At 45.1% G+C, this 17,429-nt stretch overlaps 2 protein-coding genes across 6 annotated transcripts in view; one reads left to right on the forward strand and one right to left on the reverse strand.

The window, feature by feature from the left end:
- Window positions 1-3,237, forward strand: part of LOC137438883 (lysosomal thioesterase PPT2-A) — a 46,253-nt gene extending 43,016 nt beyond the window's left edge. For all 5 annotated transcript variants that reach the window (XM_078767370.1, XM_078767371.1, XM_068134330.2 and 2 more), the window contains one exon: window positions 357-3,237. In XM_078767370.1, the coding sequence (XP_078623496.1) occupies window positions 357-500 (144 nt within the window). In that variant the 3' untranslated portion in view covers window positions 501-3,237. The remainder of the gene's footprint in view (window positions 1-356) is intronic.
- Window positions 3,238-13,115: 9,878 nt separating this feature from the next.
- LOC137438354 (uncharacterized) lies at window positions 13,116-14,699 on the reverse strand (the record flags this gene model as incomplete). Its single annotated transcript, XM_068133470.2, has 1 exon — window positions 13,116-14,699. A coding segment is annotated over one exon (1,263 nt), but the record flags the coding sequence as incomplete, so codon positions are not given.
- Between the last annotated feature and the right edge of the window lie 2,730 nt (window positions 14,700-17,429).

Genomic DNA, 17,429 nt, shown 5'->3' on the forward strand with positions numbered 1-17,429 from the left:
GATCGAACAATGTCCTTACTATGAAGTTGAGCATCAAACCTGGCTGCCAGTTCGTGAAAGACTTGAACCAAAAACCTCCTCCATTTATACCTCTGCCACCTCCCCCCAAGCCCTTCCCCTCCCACATTTCTCCCGATGTCCCTGCTCTCAAATGTTGTGTTTGTGTCCTTCGCCCTCTCTCCACATCTTGTCTACCGCTCCCCTTATTTTTTGTTTTATGTGTCGGTTTGTCTTTTTGTGTGATTAATGTTTGCTCTTTCACGAGCCTCGATCTTGTAAATAAATAAAATAAAATAAAAAAATCCCTTGTACCAATTCCTGCACATTTTACCTTAGCTATTTGTCTTTTTCTCAAGGTGTACAAGAATGATTCATTCGGTCTACGCACCTTGAACCTGCATGGCCGGCTGTTCGTGTACAGCGTTTCAGGAGTGCACCACACCAAATGGCACCGCAATGAGTCCGTTGCCTATAACTACATCATCCCCTGGCTGGACTAATTATTGCCTCCATGGTACTTACGCACCCACGGTGGCCCGACCTCCATGCAATACTGGGTGAGCGCTTTGTGCACCTGCCAGCCGTTGGGTAGATTCTGGCGTGTTTTGCTTCCTGCATTTGGGCCGCACTAAGTCAGGCATCGGATTGGCCTCCTCACGTGCCTTACGTGTTTTAAGTTTTTGAAAAATTGTTAGGAACCCGTGGATGACGAGGCTCGGCGACACAAATTAGTTGAGATATTAACGATAAGATATTTTGTAATATAAATCTCGAATCGTCTTTCATGCACTGCGTTGAATTGTCAACAGAATGTAAAACGGGAATTTTGTTATGATTATTACATCGTGAAGTTATGCTGTGGGAATTACTTTCAGAGAAATAGGGGTCTTCGGAATGGAGTTGTGTGCGATGTAGTCATTCATCTCTGTTTTGGGGCCATGTATTAGGTACATATGCAAAATGATGTAATTTTTGTAAACCTCATTTGTAAACCATATCTTGTAAACCTCATTTCCCTTTTCTGCACATTCCCCTTCCTTTAACTATTTAAACCTCTTCTCGCAAGCCCCCCCGACCTCCCCACCCACGACCCCTTCCCGCCCGTTCGCCACCCACCCCACCTCGTGTCTATCCGAAAGGTCGCCCCCTTTCATCGAGCCGTTTCCTCAACTCTTCTTCTTGTCGTGCACAATTGTTTACGTTCTGAAGGAAATCGTTTTATGTTTGGGATTTTTGTCATTGGCTAATATCAGATTCCAATGATGCTATCCTTAGACCTGTGAATTGGCCCAACTTCGACAGCATTTTTTATTTATTAACAGGAATATTATGTACTGTATTTGCAATGAAGTGAATCCTTTATGACTTTGGGAGCTTTTATTTTCTCTCTTACCCACGTTTGTGATTTATGTGGTTCCTACGTTTATGGATGTTGTCAAAACAATCGTATTGTACTCGATTTTTCTTTCCGTGAAATATTTTATCCCAAGAGGTGTCGAATCAACTTCGAATTTTGCTTTAATCACTGAGAAAATAGTGATGGTTGGATTTTCAATCAAAACCCATTTTGGGAACTAGAACGCCACTCAGTAGAGCGCATACTCCCGCCGTGGGTCAAGTTGGAATAGTACGATTTCACAAAAGTTTGAAGGAGTAGTTCAGTGACGACACAAGACAAGACGACACAAGACAGACACTGCACAGATATATATTTAGAATATATTGAAGATAATGATTTAAAAAACCAAGGCAATTTCACTTACATTTTCGGATTCAGCGTTCAATCCTATATAAGTGAGTGTATTTTGAGGTACGTGTGACTTCAAATAAAATTGTAAGCCAAGAAAAACGTTCGTTTCATTCCTTAGGGATACAACATGTAAAACTGGCCCAAACGTCAAAACAAAACTCGCTCATTTTGAGTCGTACAAGCTAATGCGACCACTCATTCGTCTGGGAAGAATCCCGTGCACATGCTGGTCACACTAATAACTCACCTAAGTCTTTATAAGTTCATCAAATACTGACACCGCGATTGACATTCGCTGAGGTAAATGTTGATATCTCTTCTGAGGTAAAACAAAAACAAAACAAAAAAACAGTTTTAAGGCATTATACGTATCAAACGATACATTTTATGAAACTGGGAAACCTAATACACACTTTGGTGGTTTTAAAATGACAGAATATGTCTTTATTAGAAAAAAAAATGAACATTGAAGACGACGCTGCTAACAAAATACACCGCTCTAATGCATAACCACGAGTTTAAACTACATTTACAACAAATATGAAAACTACTTTCATATCACAATGTTAAATATAGAATATATAGAAGATAATGTTCAAAAAATGAGCCCTATCTTCCAATGGTAAACAATCCTTCAAAAAATTCCTGGATCCGGAATAATATCCTGAGCTTCACCAAAAACTAATCAATTCTTCCTTATCCCAAGGGCAATCATCCCACCAACTTTCATCCAAATCCGTTCAGAACTTTTCCAGATATCTTGTTCACACACACACGCACGTACACACACACACACGGACACGATCGAATGCATTACTCCCTGGCGGGAGTAATAACCCTGAATATTTGGAGATGTGAGACAAAGGAGGAAGCTACTCACAGTCTCGTAGAACAACATGGCTTCTACCGTGGTGAAATAGCCAAGGAAAAGGGAAAACTGTTCGAGGGAGAATGATGTTGTGTTGGACAATTCTGCAGCAATGTGTCGTGCGGAACGTTGTGGTTTGTGGTGCAGCAGCTGTCTGGGCATAGGCCGCAATGACGGCTCGACCACCCAGGCCTGCAACCCCGCCCCCGACTCAGGTGACTGACCGGCACCCGTGCCACCGCTTCGGGTGGGAGAGGGTGGGTGGAGGCATCGTACAATTTGTCAAATCACAACTCTGGTGTTTGTGCAAATGCCTGTATGACATGTCTGGCCCATGTTGGCCCAGTGGTCAGGGCTGTTTTGGCAAGTCGGATTTTGAGGGGGTAGTGATGAACCAATGTTTGAAAAACAATTCCTTTTTGATTTAAGATTGCTTGGTATTCATGTGAATCTCTGCTGTATCCCCTCTTAGATATTTCATCGTTTTTCTTTCTTTTGTTTTGACCCAAATGCTGTTTTGTTTTCCTTGAAATTGAACGAATTGTTTGCCAGGGTTGATTTTCAAATGTTCCCTTTTGATCCGTTCCTTTTCCTTGTAATAAATTATTTTGACTTTCAACAGACTCGGCCATGTTTAATCTTCCTAAAGTTTGATGTTTTTTTATTTATTTTTTTGTATACCAGATCGAGGCTCGTGTAAGAGCTAAATTTGTAGCCTGGTGCTGTTAGGGTGCAGGCTTGGGATCCTAGGATCCTGAGTTTCAATCCCGGTCGATCGCTGAATTAACACCAGGGGGGTTGACTCGGCCTGTCATCCTTCTGAGGTCGGCAAATTGAGTACCAGCTCACTGGTAATTGGGACGCTGCATCAGCGGCACAAAGACGCTTCCAGAAAAATGATGCAACCAGCAGCCACAGGCTGCATACGAACAACAACAACCACCACAAGAGTTTGGTTTGTTCTACCTTTGATATACAGTAAGGAGTGCATCCCTGAAGGCCAATTCATGGTGAGCAAATACATTTTGTGACTGCCCAGATCTCTTGGCAAATTGTTCAACTCAGGCCTTCACTGATCTTGGTGATATCCAACAAGGGTGAGCCTAGTAGGTTGGTTAGCCTGTGGATTATTGTCTGTTTGTTGATGATTTGGTGAATTTGTTTAAGCTGTTAAAACTTCCCATGCCAGTAACAGATGAGACTCCTCCGCAATTCAGAAAGCAGGCCTTGGCCTGTTTTGAATTGGCAAGGAATTTTTTAGATTTCTGTTCCCAGTTGCAAAGTAGTCGTGGTAAGTTATTCAAAGCAATTGGCTGCAGCCGTCTTCGTGGATGACACGTGATGGTGCACCAAGATCGCAAGCACCTGCTAATGTTGTACACCCAATTCCCACCTTCCGCTTCCCCAAGCAGCCACAAGCAGGCAAGGCCTTTTGAATTGAATCGGCATCACATTTACAGCACGTGATCGAAAGGCACAGAAATGTTGGTGGGTGCACCGTTCTAGACGAGATGCAATAAATACCTCTGGCATAACTAAACTTGTGGAAAAGTTTCCACCCTTATCACCTTTAATGGCGAAAGCTTGAATAAACTATACTTACATTTGCCTAAAGTGACGCAACATTTAAGCCTCACTTTTTGTCTCACAGTGGGGGGCAAGGGTGAGGGGGGGGGGGGTCATGATTTGCTACCTACCCTGAGATATTCTTTGTCCCCACACTTATTGGAAAAAACGGGGGATATTGTATTTGCCTCTGTCTGTCCATCATGCTATTTCCTCAAACGGTTGTGCAGAATATTTGCTGTAACTTTGTCACAATAATTCGTGTTTTTTTATTGAAAAGTTTTCTATAATTTGTGTTTAAATGGAAAGTTGGTCCAATATGTTCTACACAATATTAAGCCAGTTTTGTCATTTTGATGTCAAAAAAGTTGAAACATAAATATATCGAGTCTTGTTTCACTCTGCATATAAAACGGAAAAACAAGGGTGGACGGTGTAGCCTCGATCGACCCATGTGAGTGTCTATTAATTACGTACTATTGGAACGTACCCCTTACACCTCTGAGACCACTTAGACCCTCTAGACTCCCTTTATATCCCTAAGACCGCTTCGACCCCTTCGAGCATTTAGACCCATAACGACTATTCAAACATATCCCATAGATCCATTTAGATCCTAACTACTATTGGAAAATACCCTTTAGACCAAGAGTAGCTAAGGGTTCTTTAGGACCTTTGGACCCCTTGAAAACCCTCTAGACCTGTTAAATAAACCCCTTTAGACACACACCAAACAAATATCTATAGATTGTTTTTGCAATACATAAGACTATACATTTTTGTTTTCAGCAAGTAATGCGTAATCTCCACCCACCTGGAAGCTGGCTACCCTGCAAGGTTGAACATAATTTGCATGTTAGGTTTTGAGGTCAAAGGTGAAGTTCACAAAATCATCAATTTCATTCTATTAAGTTTGAACAGTATTTACACATTTGGTCACAGAACTGGTTTACCAAAAATCAGAATGATCCATTTTGCCATGTCAATGGTTTCCATGAAGACTATTTCACCCCATTTTAATCAAATGGGCCTTTTGTGAATTTATTATTATCATACCTCAATATTTACAGCGTAGCTCATCGGGCAAAGCCGTCTAGAGCAGTTTGTCCGTCTGTATGTCCCCCTCAAACATATACCAATCAGAGCTGAGGATCTGGTCACGTGACAGGGTGATGTGATTACGTCTGATTTCATTACGGCAGTACGGCGGCTGACTCTCCACGCATCGCCATTTTGATTCCAATTTCGTTTAGGCCGAACATATCGTCGAACCTGTCATATATCACAATCGCCATGCTCTACCTTGACGTTTTTCATTCAGTGTGAAACACAAACACACCAATTGTTAAAATAACAATCAAATGTCGAAAGCAGTGGCGTTACATGGGCATGTACACAAGGTCTTCCAACAAAACGGTACGTATAGGCCTTAAAGCCCATTCTCACTTGAACTATTTTTTGTACAACTGTGGTGCGACTAAAAAATCATACAGCCGTGCGGTTTCCGTACGGTTTTTTTTCCGCGCAGTCTCACTTGTGCAACTGCCGTTAAACTCCCGTGCGACTTTTCCGGTTCAAGTTGCTTGCGACTGCCGTACAACCTCAACGAGTCCTGCGCAAGTGCCGTGCGATTTTTGGTCAACTCGCGTGCGACCTGTGCGCATGCGGTACAACCGCCGTACAACCAATCGGAGTGCCGTGCGTCCGCCGTACAAGCGCCGTTCGATCCGTGCGAATCGCATAAAATCGATGCGACCAATGCGAACTATGCGAAACGTGCGACAGCCGTATAGAAATTTTCAACAGTTGAAAAAACTCGCATGGGCATGCGACCCGTCCGAATTACCAGTGATTACACACGACACCCCTACAAGCTGTGCGAATAATCAACAGACTGCCGTGCGACTCCCGTACGCCCTGTGCGATTTGGTAGTCGCACGGCATTCGCATAGAAAATCGTTCAAGTGAGAACGGGGTATTAGGCTTCATGCCTACCCTTAGGACAAATGAAGCCCATGTTTATTAATACAGTGGTGTATCGTTTCAGTAGTATCATCTTCGTAATCGTAATAATAATAATATCGTAAATATGACCATAACACTTTAATCCCAATGTCGTGAATACGAAGTTGATGGATTGAAGCGGTGTATGGTTCACGAATCGATAAGCGGTGTATGGACTAACAACCGCGGAAGTTAGGAATTTGCCTCGGTTTTTTGATAGCATTTTATTAACCCAACCATTGTGGGGTATATAGATTACAGTATATCTTCCCTCGGTTCTGTAAATAAAACCTACCTTAAGGATGTCGAGATTCCTCCAAATTTCTTTGTTTAATGTTATAAACAACATTAGCGACTGTTTAAAAAGCTAATCATGTGTGTTTGTTGTTTATAATATTTTACAAGCCAAGATACGCTGCTGTTAGACTTTCGTTCTTGTTTTTCAAGATATACAATTCAAACGCTTATTTGATGTATTTGTAGCATATGTGAGGAAAGTTTGGACAAACTTGCTCAAAGGTTGAGGGCATCCGAAACATGCAAAACACCTATTAGGCCACATTTAGAATTTATCAACCACATTTGTTTTTTTAAATGTGTATATGGTTATACAATGCCATCCTTCTTGAAAGACGTTTAAAAAAGACAAACAAAAGTGTCTGACAAGGACTACACTGGGTCCTTGTCTGTTATTTGTCCATTGTCCGTCAAACATCGTCGAAAAACATCGCCCGTCTCCGTCCATCCCTCTCCTCCGTGGCTGCAGAAACCCTCATCCACGCCTTCATCACTTCCCGTCTGGACTACTGCAATAGCCTCCTTTATGGTTCACCCTCAACAATCACCAATAAACTCCAATACATTCAGAACTCCGCTGCCCGTCTACTCACCCATTCCCGGACCCGTGACCACATCACCCCCGTCCTTTACAAGCTTCACTGGCTCCCCATCTCCCAGAGAATCCAGTACAAAATCCTCCTCTTGACCTACAAAGCCCTCCATAACCTGGCCCCATCCTACCTGGCTGACCTCCTCTCCAGACACACTCCCACCCGCAACCTCCGCTCTGCTGGTACCAACCTCCTGACCCCCCCCCCCCCCCCATCCGGACCAAATTTAGGTCCTGGGGGGACAGGGCCTTCTCCATCGCTGCTCCCACCCTCTGGAACTCGCTACCTCACACCATCAGAGACTCCTCCTCACTCACCACATTCAAAACATCACTCAAGACCCACCTGTTCAACACTGCATTCAACATTTAACCCACAGCATCTAACCCCTGACTATCTCCTCTCCTTCTCCCTCCTTTGTGCTTTGAATATTTCCCTATTGATTCTTCTTTTGTTTTGCAATTGTCTTTATGTTTTGCTATGCATTATGTTTTGCACTCTGTCAAAGCGTCTTTGGGCTTCCTGAAAAGCGCTATATAAAATAAATGCATTATTATTATTATTATTACTAGGGCATGCCCGTACTATATATATATCTAAAATTATATCCCCCCCCCCCTCTATTTACATGAAATGGTTTGGTTCATGAAATGTTTTGGTCCATTCGCAACGCCAAAGCGAACGGCGAACGCTTTACATGAAATGGTTTGGTTCATGAAATGTTTTGGTCCATTCGCAACGCCAAAGCGAACGGCGAACGGCTTCCGAGTACAGTGACAATCCCCCCCCTCTATTTACATGAAATGGTTTTAATTAGTTTTAAAACATAGTTTAACGCCAACATAGCGGCAACATAGTTTGCCAACGTGAAATAAATGAATACGCTCTCAAATGTGCCGTCCGAGGCAGAGTGTGTTCGCCACGTTCGGCACACGCGATAGCTCGCTGCTCTCTGATTGGTTGAATCGTTTTTTGGACATAGCTCGGTAAGTAATTGTCCGATTAATATGAAACCTTGAAAAGGCACATCCTCGGGTCCCCAGCAATATACCTGGCAAGTTTAAAGTATATCGGACCCGTGGTTGTCGAGAAACAGCGGTCACAGACAAACAAACAAACAAACAAACAAACACACATACAGAGATTACTGGAATTATAGATAGATTGTCTGTTATGTCGTTGATAGCTAAGATCGTTCAGATGGGAATTTGGACCTTAGTTGGATTTCCTCGCATGAGGCCCGCTCTTGGAAGGGGCCTTGGTTCCAAAATCCACCAGAGATTACAAGCAGACAGGGAAGCTGGCTTCGTCTCACATTACAAGCCAATGCAATCCCATGTAAAGCAACAGTTTGTGATCGGATTCTTTTCCATTGCAAATTGAATCCAGGCTCATTGGCATGAGGGTGAATGATTGGGATACAATAATAATAATAATAATAATTAATAATAATAATAATTCATTTATTTTGTATAGCGCTTTTCCAGAAGCCCAAAGGCGCTTTGACAGAGTGGAAAACATAATGCATAACAATACATGAAAACAACAATTGCAAAAAGACAAGAATCAAGAAAACAAACAGCAGCGATATACGGCATATATATATAAGACAAGAATCAAAAAGACAAGACAAGAATCAATAGGGAAATATTTAAAGCAAAAGGAGGGAGAAGGAGAAGAGATAGTCAGGGGTTAAATGCTGTGGGTTGAATGTTGAATGCAGCGTTGAACAGGTGGGTCTTTAGTGATGTTTTGAATGTGGTGAGTGAGGAGGAGTCTCTGATGGTGTGAGGTAGTGAGTTCCAGAGGGTGGGAGCAGCGATGGAGAAGGCCCTGTCCCCCCAGGATCTGAATTTGGTCCGGATGGAGGGGGTCAGGAGGTTGGTACCAGCAGAGCGGAGGTTGCGGGTGGGAGTGTGTCTGGAGAGGAGGTCAGCCAGGTAGGATGGGGCCAGGTTATGGAGGGCTTTGTATGTCAAGAGGAGGATTTTGTACTGGATTCTCTGGGGGATGGGGAGCCAGTGAAGCTTGTAAAGGACGGGGGTGATGTGGTCACGGGTCCGGGAATGAGTGAGTAGACGGGCAGCGGAGTTCTGAATGTATTGGAGTTTATTGGTGATTTTTGAGGGTGAACCATAGAGGAGGCTATTGCAGTAGTCCAGACGGGAGGTGATGAAGGCGTGGATGAGGGTTTCTGCAGCCGTGGAGGAGAGGGATGAGCGGAGACGGGCAATGTTTTTCAGGTGAAAGAAGGCTGACTTTGTGATCTGTTTAGTGTATTTGTCGAAGGAAAGGGTTTGGTCAAAGATGACGCCAAGATTCCGGATGTGAGGGGAGGTGGATACTGGGATACCGTCGATGTTGAGGGCAAAGTTATGGGTGGATTTTGTGAGCGTTTTTGGGCCAATGATGATTATTTCAGATTTATCACAGTTAAGCTTGAGGAAGTTGATTTGAAGCCAGGATTTTATTTCAGTGATGCAGTTTGTCAGGATAGAGTGGGTGTCGGTGGAGACGGACTTGGTGGAGATGAAAAGCTGGATGTCATCGGCGAAGCAGTGGAATTGGAGACCATGACGGCGGATTAAGTGACCGAGCGGGGACAGGTAAAGGATGAAGAGGAGGGGGCCAAGAACTGAACCTTGGGGGACACCTTGGGGGAGGGGAGCAGTGGGGGATTTGCAGTTATTGATGGAGATGAACTGGCATCTGTCAGAGAGGTATGATTTAATCCAAGAGAGGGCAGTGCCGGTGACGTTAAAGGTGGATTCAAGTCGGGTGAGGAGGATAGTGTGATCGATGGTGTCAAAGGCAGCGCTGAGGTCGAGGAGGACGAGAATGTTGAGGTTGCCAGCGTCAGAGGAGAGGAGAAGGTCGTTGGTGATTTTGAGGAGAGCAGTTTCAGTACTGTGGTTGGAGCGGAATCCGGATTGGAATGTTTCATACAAGTTATTGGCAGAGAGATGATGTTTGAGTTGAGTGGCTACAGCGCGTTCCAAAACTTTTGACAGAAAGGGTAGGTTGGAGATGGGTCTGAAGTTGTTTAGGGTGTCAGGGTTTAGACCAGGTTTTTTTAGAATGGGGGTAACAGCAGCAATTTTGAGGGAAGGTGGGACGATGCCTGTAGACAGGGAGGAGTTTATTGTTGCAATGATAAGTGGAGAGAGAGCAGGGAGGGAGGCTTTGACAAAGCTGGAGGGGATGGGGTCAAGAGTGCAGGTGGCAGTTTTCATTCCTATGAGGAGTTCAGAGAGGTCAGTAGGAGAGATTGGGGAGAACCGAGACAGGGGATGGCAGGACAAGGGGGGGCAGGTGGTTGGAGGGGGAGCGGGTGCGGCGGTGGTCAAGCTGTTGTAGATGTTGTCAATTTTGCGTTGGAAGAAAGAGAGGAAGGAGATGCAGTTGTCTACTGTGAATGACTGGGTGGTGGTGTTCAGGGGGCGGAGGAGTTTGTTTATTGTCGAGAAGAGTGCTTTTGGGTTTCCGGAGCCAGAGTGGATAATTTGAGAGTAGTAGGCAGAGCGGGCGCGGGAGAGGGCATCTTTGTAGTGTTGTATGTGGTCCTTGTAGGCTTGGGAGTGAACTGTGAGACCCGTTTTATTGCGGAGTCTTTCAAGTTGGCGAGCACGAGTTTTCATCAGGTGGAGTTCAGGGGTAAACCAGGGAGCAGAATGGGTGAAAGAAACTGTTTTGGTTTTTACAGGCGCAAGCTGGTCAAGGCAGGAGGAGAGAGTGTGGTTGTAGTAGTCAGTGAGGTCGGAAGGGGTGTGGAGGTCAATGAAGGGAGAAGTGGACATTTTTTCAGAGAGGGTGGATGAGAATGAGGTAGGTGAAAGAGCGTTTAGCTTACGGAAGTTGATTGTGCGATAATGCCTTGGTGTTGGGGCGGGGATGTTGATGGTCAGAGTGATGGCTAAGTGGTCAGAGAGGGTGAGGTCGGAGCCATAGAGATGGTGCAAATTTAATCCAGTGGAGCAGACAAGGTCCAAAATGTGACCACGGATATGGGTAGGAAAGTCGACATGTTGAGTGAGGTTAAAGCAGGTGAGTAAATCAGTGAAGTCAGTGGTTATTGTGGAGTCAGTGGAGTCCATGTGGATATTGAAATCACCAAGGAGGAGGATTGAGGGGGAGAGGGAACATAGCTGGGTCAGAAAGTAGGAGAAGTCAGACAGGAATGATGGGTGTGGTTTGGGAGGGCGGTAGACGACAGCCATGACTGACTGCGTGTGACCAGAGAGTTTTAAAGCCAGGTGTTCAAATGATGGAGCAGATGAGATGGAGATGAGGTTGGTCTTGATGTCTTGACGGTGGATAACGGCAATTCCACCACCTCGGCCCTCCGAGCGTGGTTTATTGACGTAGGAATATCCATTGGGTGTGGTGAGGTTGAGTGTGTAGTAGTCCAGAGGTTGTTGCCAGGTTTCGGTGAGACAGAGAAAGTCCAGTTTGTTATCCAGGATGTATTCGTTCAGGATGAGGCATTTATTGTTGAGGGACCGGGTGTTGAACAGGGTGAGCTTGATGTTGTTTTGAACAGCAGGGATGAATTCAGGTGATTTAGCCAGGGTTCGTAGGCAAGAGGTGCGATCGTGTGGGTTGCTGTGACCAGGTGCGCTGGGACGAAGAGTGAGAGTGCGCTGAGCCGACCAGAGGACGGGGATGGAGTGACCTGATTGCAAATAAACAAACTTGCGACCGGAGCCACGGTGAATGTACCTGGGTCGTCGGAGGAGTCCATTTGATTTGATGGCAGAGATGCATGATGGGGTGGAGCGGGTATTGAGCAGAAGAAGCCTTGCGGCGGAGTACTTCAGAGCCATGCCAGGCAGGAGCGAAGGGACGAGTACGAGGCCAAGGTCGAGGAGGCAAAGCGGCAAACGCAGCGGCAAACGACTGCAGCCGCTAATCAAGACCACAGCGGCAAACAAGGCCACAAGGCCACCGGCAAACAAGGCCACGGCCACAATCAACGGGAGCGGGCCTTTCGAATTCCGTATTCCGTACCATCAAAAGCAGATTCCGTTATCCAGCCGGAGAACACGCGGCACGTGCGGGTGTGAAAAGGCAGGACAGGTGTGAGATGTCAGGTCAGAAAGGTAGAAGCAGACCCTGTACATCCATCCAGTCGGAGAAGCGGCGAATATGCAACGCCAGCGTCCTCTCGCAACCGAACCCCGAGTGTTGAGGGGTTGAGGAGGTTATAATTGGGGTACTTGACATATTCAATCCATAACCTCTGGAGAAGGATTGGCTCTGACTGCTGTCTTGGATTTGTGCTTCACAAGTTATGGATTGACCATCCCAGAGTGCATCGTCCCTCGGATGGACTTCAAACTGGGTTTTCCATCTGAGTATTTGTTGGTGGATCGCAACGAAGTGTTTGCTTCCAAAAACGGTACCTGACCAAATTACAAATTCCCATCAATCGAAATGATCTGTTCGAGCCGGTTTGTGAAAGACTTGGGCCAATGTGAAGTATGCCCAACACCACAAGAAGAAATTATTTGTGGCCATTAAAGTAGTAGTAGTAGTAGAGTTGAAAGAGAACTGTTAAATAGTCAAAACAATATCAAACTACAATGCCACTCGGTAGAGCGCATACCTCCACCAGACTGAACAGTTCAAGTTTTGTATTCGACTGATAGGCCGGATCTGGATTCAGACCTGAACCAAAATCAAATCAGCTTGTTCTTGTCACCCAACCAACTTATCCACCAAGTTTTGTCATAAGTGGTCCCAATTTTTTTTTAAATATCATGTTATACATTGTTTTGGTCCTATGTCTCAATGGTGAAGAATCACTTTAAAAACTCTAGGATTAGGACCTTAATGTTGAAGAATCACTTTTTTTAATTCTAGGATCAGGATCTTTACCAAAATCTAATCAATTCTGTGTGACGCACCAAAGCTGTTCATGTTTCACCCGGATCCGTCCACAACTTGACATATCCTGCTCACAGACAAACAGACAGGGGTGAAAACATATAACCTCCATCCACCTTTGCTGGCGGAGCTACTAACCATACCCATAAGGTAACCCGATCATTCATTTATTGAAAAATTTAACCAAGTTGATTTCATAATGACAAAACACAGTTAAGTTCATCAATAATTACACAAAATACTTTACTTATTCTGATCCTCTTTCAATGCACAGCGAGTATTGACGATCACAACATCCACGTGTGAGGCATAAAAAAAATTGACTGATAAAGTATTATTAACACAAGGAATTTATGACAATCAGCTGTAAGGGTAGAGTGCGGGGCAGGGGGGGGGGGAGGGGTCTTCAAATAATGTACACACGGGTAGAGGGCGGTCTTCAAATCATGCACACAATGGAAGTGGGCGGTCTTCAGGAATGCACACAATGGTAGAGGGCAGTCTTCAAATCATGTACATAAGGGTAGAGGGCGGTCTTCAAATCATGTACACAATGGTAGAGGGGGGTCTTCAAATCATGTACACATGGGTAGAGGGTGGTCTTCAAATCATGTACATAAGGGTAGAGGGTGGTCTTCAAATCATGCACACAATGGTAGAGGGCGGTCTTCAAATCATGCAAACAAGGGTAAAGGGTGGTCTTCAAATCATGTACATAAGGGTGGAGGGTGGTCTTCAAATCCTGTACATAAGGGTAGAGGGTGGTCTTCAAATCATGCACACAAGGGTAGAGGGCGGTCTTCAAATCATGTACACAAGGGTAGAGGGTGGTCTTCAAATCATGTACATAAGGGTAGAGGACGGTCTTCAAATCATGTACACAAGGGTAGAGGGCGGTCTTCAAATCATGCAAACAAGGGTAAAGGGTGGTCTTCAAATCATGTACATAAGGGTGGAGGGTGGTCTTCAAATCCTGTACATAAGGGTAGAGGGCAGTCTTCAAATCATGTACACAAGGGTAGAGGGCGGTCTTCAAATCATGCAAACAAGGGTAGAGGGCAGTCTTCAAATCATGTACACAAGGGTAGAGGGCGGTCTTCAAATCATGTACACAAGGGTAGAGGGCGGTCTTCAAATCATGTACACAAGGGTAGAGGGCGGTCTTCAAATCATGTACACAAGGGTAGAGGGCGGTCTTCAAATCATGTACACAAGGGTAGAGGGCGGTCTTCAAATCATGCAAACAAGGGTAGAGGGCAGTCTTCAAATCATGTACACAAGGGTAGAGGGCGGTCTTCAAATCATGTACACAAGGGTAGAGGGCGGTCTTCAAATCATGTACACAAGGGGAGAGGGCAGTCTTCAAATTATGCAAACAAGGGTAGAGGCTGGTCTTCAAATCATGTACATAAGGGTAGAGGGCGGTCTTCAAATCATGCAAACAAGGGTAGAGGGTGGTCTTCAAATCATGTACACAAGGGTAGAGGGTGGTCTTCAAATCATGTACACAATGGTAGAGGGTGGTTTTCAAATCATGTACACAAGGGGAGAGGGTGGTCTTCAAATCATGCAAAGGGGAGAGGGTGGTCTTCAAATCATGTACATAGGGGTAGAGGGCGGTCTTCAAATCATGCAAACAAGGGGAGAGGGTGGTCTTCAAATCATGTACATAAGGGTAGAGGGCGGTCTTCAAATCATGCAAACAAGGGTAGAGGGCTAGAGGGTGGTCTTCAAATCATGTACATAAGGGTAGAGGGCGGTCTTCAAATCATGTACATAAGGGTAGAAGGCGGTCTTCAAATCATGTACACAAGGGTAGAGGGCGGTCTTCAAATCATGTACATAAGGGTAGAGGGCTGTCTTCAAATCATGTACACAAGGGTAGAGGGCGGTCTTCAAATCATGTACACAAGGGTAGAGGGTGGTCTTCAAATCATGTACATAAGGGTAGAGGGCGGTCTTCAAATCATGCAAACAAGGGGAGAGGGTGGTCTTCAAATCATGTACATAAGGGTAGAGGGCGGTCTTCAAATCATGCAAACAAGGGTAGAGGGCTAGAGGGTGGTCTTCAAATCATGTACACAAGGGTAGAGGGTGGTCTTCAAATCATGCAAACAAGGGCAGAGGGTGGTGGGGGAGAGGGGGGGGGGGGGGGGGTTAAGTGACGGACACAAGAGTAGCAGGTGGGGAGGGGGGGGGGGGGGTTCAAATCATGTACACACGGGTAGCGGGCGGTCTTCAAATCATGTAAACTAGGGTAGAGGGCGGTCTTCAAATCATGTACACAATGGTAGAGGGGGGTCTTCAAATCATGTACACAATGGTAGAGCAGGGTCTTCAAATCATGTACACAATGGTAGAGGGGGGTCTTCAAATCATGTACACAATGGTAGAGAGCGGTCTTCAAATCATGTACACAAGGGTAGAGGGTGGTCTTCAAAGCATGTACACAACGGTAGAGGGCCGTCTTCAAATCATGTCCACAATGGTAGATGGTGGTGGGGAGGTTTCAAATCATGTACACAGGGGTAGAGGCAGAAGGAGGTGATCATTGGAGGGTTGTTTCTGGATAAATATTCCACCACTTAATCAACACAGTCACATGGAAATGGTCCCTCATGGAATAATGCAACTTTCCATTTGAATCACAAGGAGCAGTGGGTCTACAGACCTGAAATTCAGATTAATGTCTGGAGAGAGAGAAAGATGTGGTTACTAAGAGCTGTCGTGGATCCATGACCACTGGACCTCTGATCATATTCATGGATACACAAGACTCTTAGATTAAGCACCTACAATGTCTTTCAGCACCAACAATAAAGCTGACATCCGGCTGATGCCTCATCATTCCACCTGAACCTAACTTGTTGCTCAGAAGAGTTGGATGGATCCAACACAAGCAACTGAAGGGTAGAGATGTGTCATGTGTGCTGGCCTATGGCATCCTCACAAATCTGAGCTGACAGCACTTGCACACATGTCAGGCCCAGCTTGCTGTCTCTCCTGGCGACTCGAATCCAACACCTGGCGGAGTCGAGCATTGAGAGAGTCACTCCATGCCTCCAGTTGATCCAAGCAAGAGTTCAGGCGGTCGAGCTCCCAGCTCACTGATGCCACTTCTGGATCCACAACAAAGACAGGAAATGGATAAAGAACAAAGAGGGTGACAAAGCACCAACAATAATTGGTCAGTAAATATTGGGAAGAAAAACAAACGAATTGTCACGAGGGAATTCTGGGCATTAAACAGTCCAATTTTTTTTTTTTAAGGTGCTATTGAGGAGGGGGAGAAGACTATACACAGTAAGACACACAGAGACAGACAGACAGACTTGAGTGTAGAGAGGAGGAAAAAGTATGGAATAGAGACGTATGGATTGTATTGGGAAGGGAAGGGGGAGGGAGGTGGTTGAATTAAATAATTCCGCTATATTCCGTAAATAAAAAGACCACATTTTTCTGCCTTATCAAAGAAAGACAATCAAAAACATTACAAATTCGAACTGACCCTGTTCGTCCTCTTCCACCGCAAGGGTAATTTCCGAACCAACAGAGTGGTTCTGCTCACTATTTGGACCAGGCATGTTCACAGACAGTCGTCGCAGAAGAAGTCCCGGTTTTGTTCACGGATATCACAATAAGCCGCTCATTGGATTGAAAAATGTCACGCCGCATCGCCGCCATCTTACCCAGCGCATACTGCCATCGCCGCCATCTTACCCTGCGCATGCTGCCATCGCCGCCATCTTACCCGGTGCATACTGCCATCACCGCCATCTTACCTTGCGCATATTGCCAACGCCGCCATCTTACCCTGCGCACACTGCCACATTTAATGTCTTTTTTCAGTTTAAATAAACACCAGCTTTTTCTCTTCCTTTCTTCACTGTCTGCAACAGTCTTATGAAGTCCTCGTTACTTTCTGCCAACAGAATGGGATCATCATTCAATATACAGATGTCGCTTTTGGCTCACAGAATGACCTTACATTGTTGATACATCATCCTCCATTCCTAATTCCAGCCTCTGCGACATCAAAGTTGGATTTCCTCATGATGTACTCACGACACAAATTGAACAAGTAAAGGGAGAGAAACTTTTGTGAACGTTTGATCAGCTGAGTTCCACTGATGTGTTAACACGCTAGACGTCGATATTGGCTCGTACAGAAGAGGTGCCGCTTGTATTTATGGACACACGATGTCGCTGATGGCTCGTACAAGACTACAAGAAAGATGTATCACATGATGTTATTTAGACATGCTAGGTGTCGCTGTTGGCTCACAGAAGGTAGAGGTGTCACATGTTATTTAGACATGCTAGGTGTCGCCGTTGGCTCATAGAAGGAAGAGGTGTCATGTTCTATGGACGTGCTAGGTAACGCTGTTGGCTCATAGCAGGAAGAGATGTCACATATGCTAGGTGTTGCTGTTGGCTCTTAGAAGGAAGAGGTTTCACATGTTCT

Source organism: Myxine glutinosa, chromosome 13 (assembly GCF_964187855.1).
Source record: "Myxine glutinosa chromosome 13, kmMyxGlut1.1, whole genome shotgun sequence".
Taxonomy (NCBI): Eukaryota; Metazoa; Chordata; class Myxini; order Myxiniformes; family Myxinidae; genus Myxine; species Myxine glutinosa.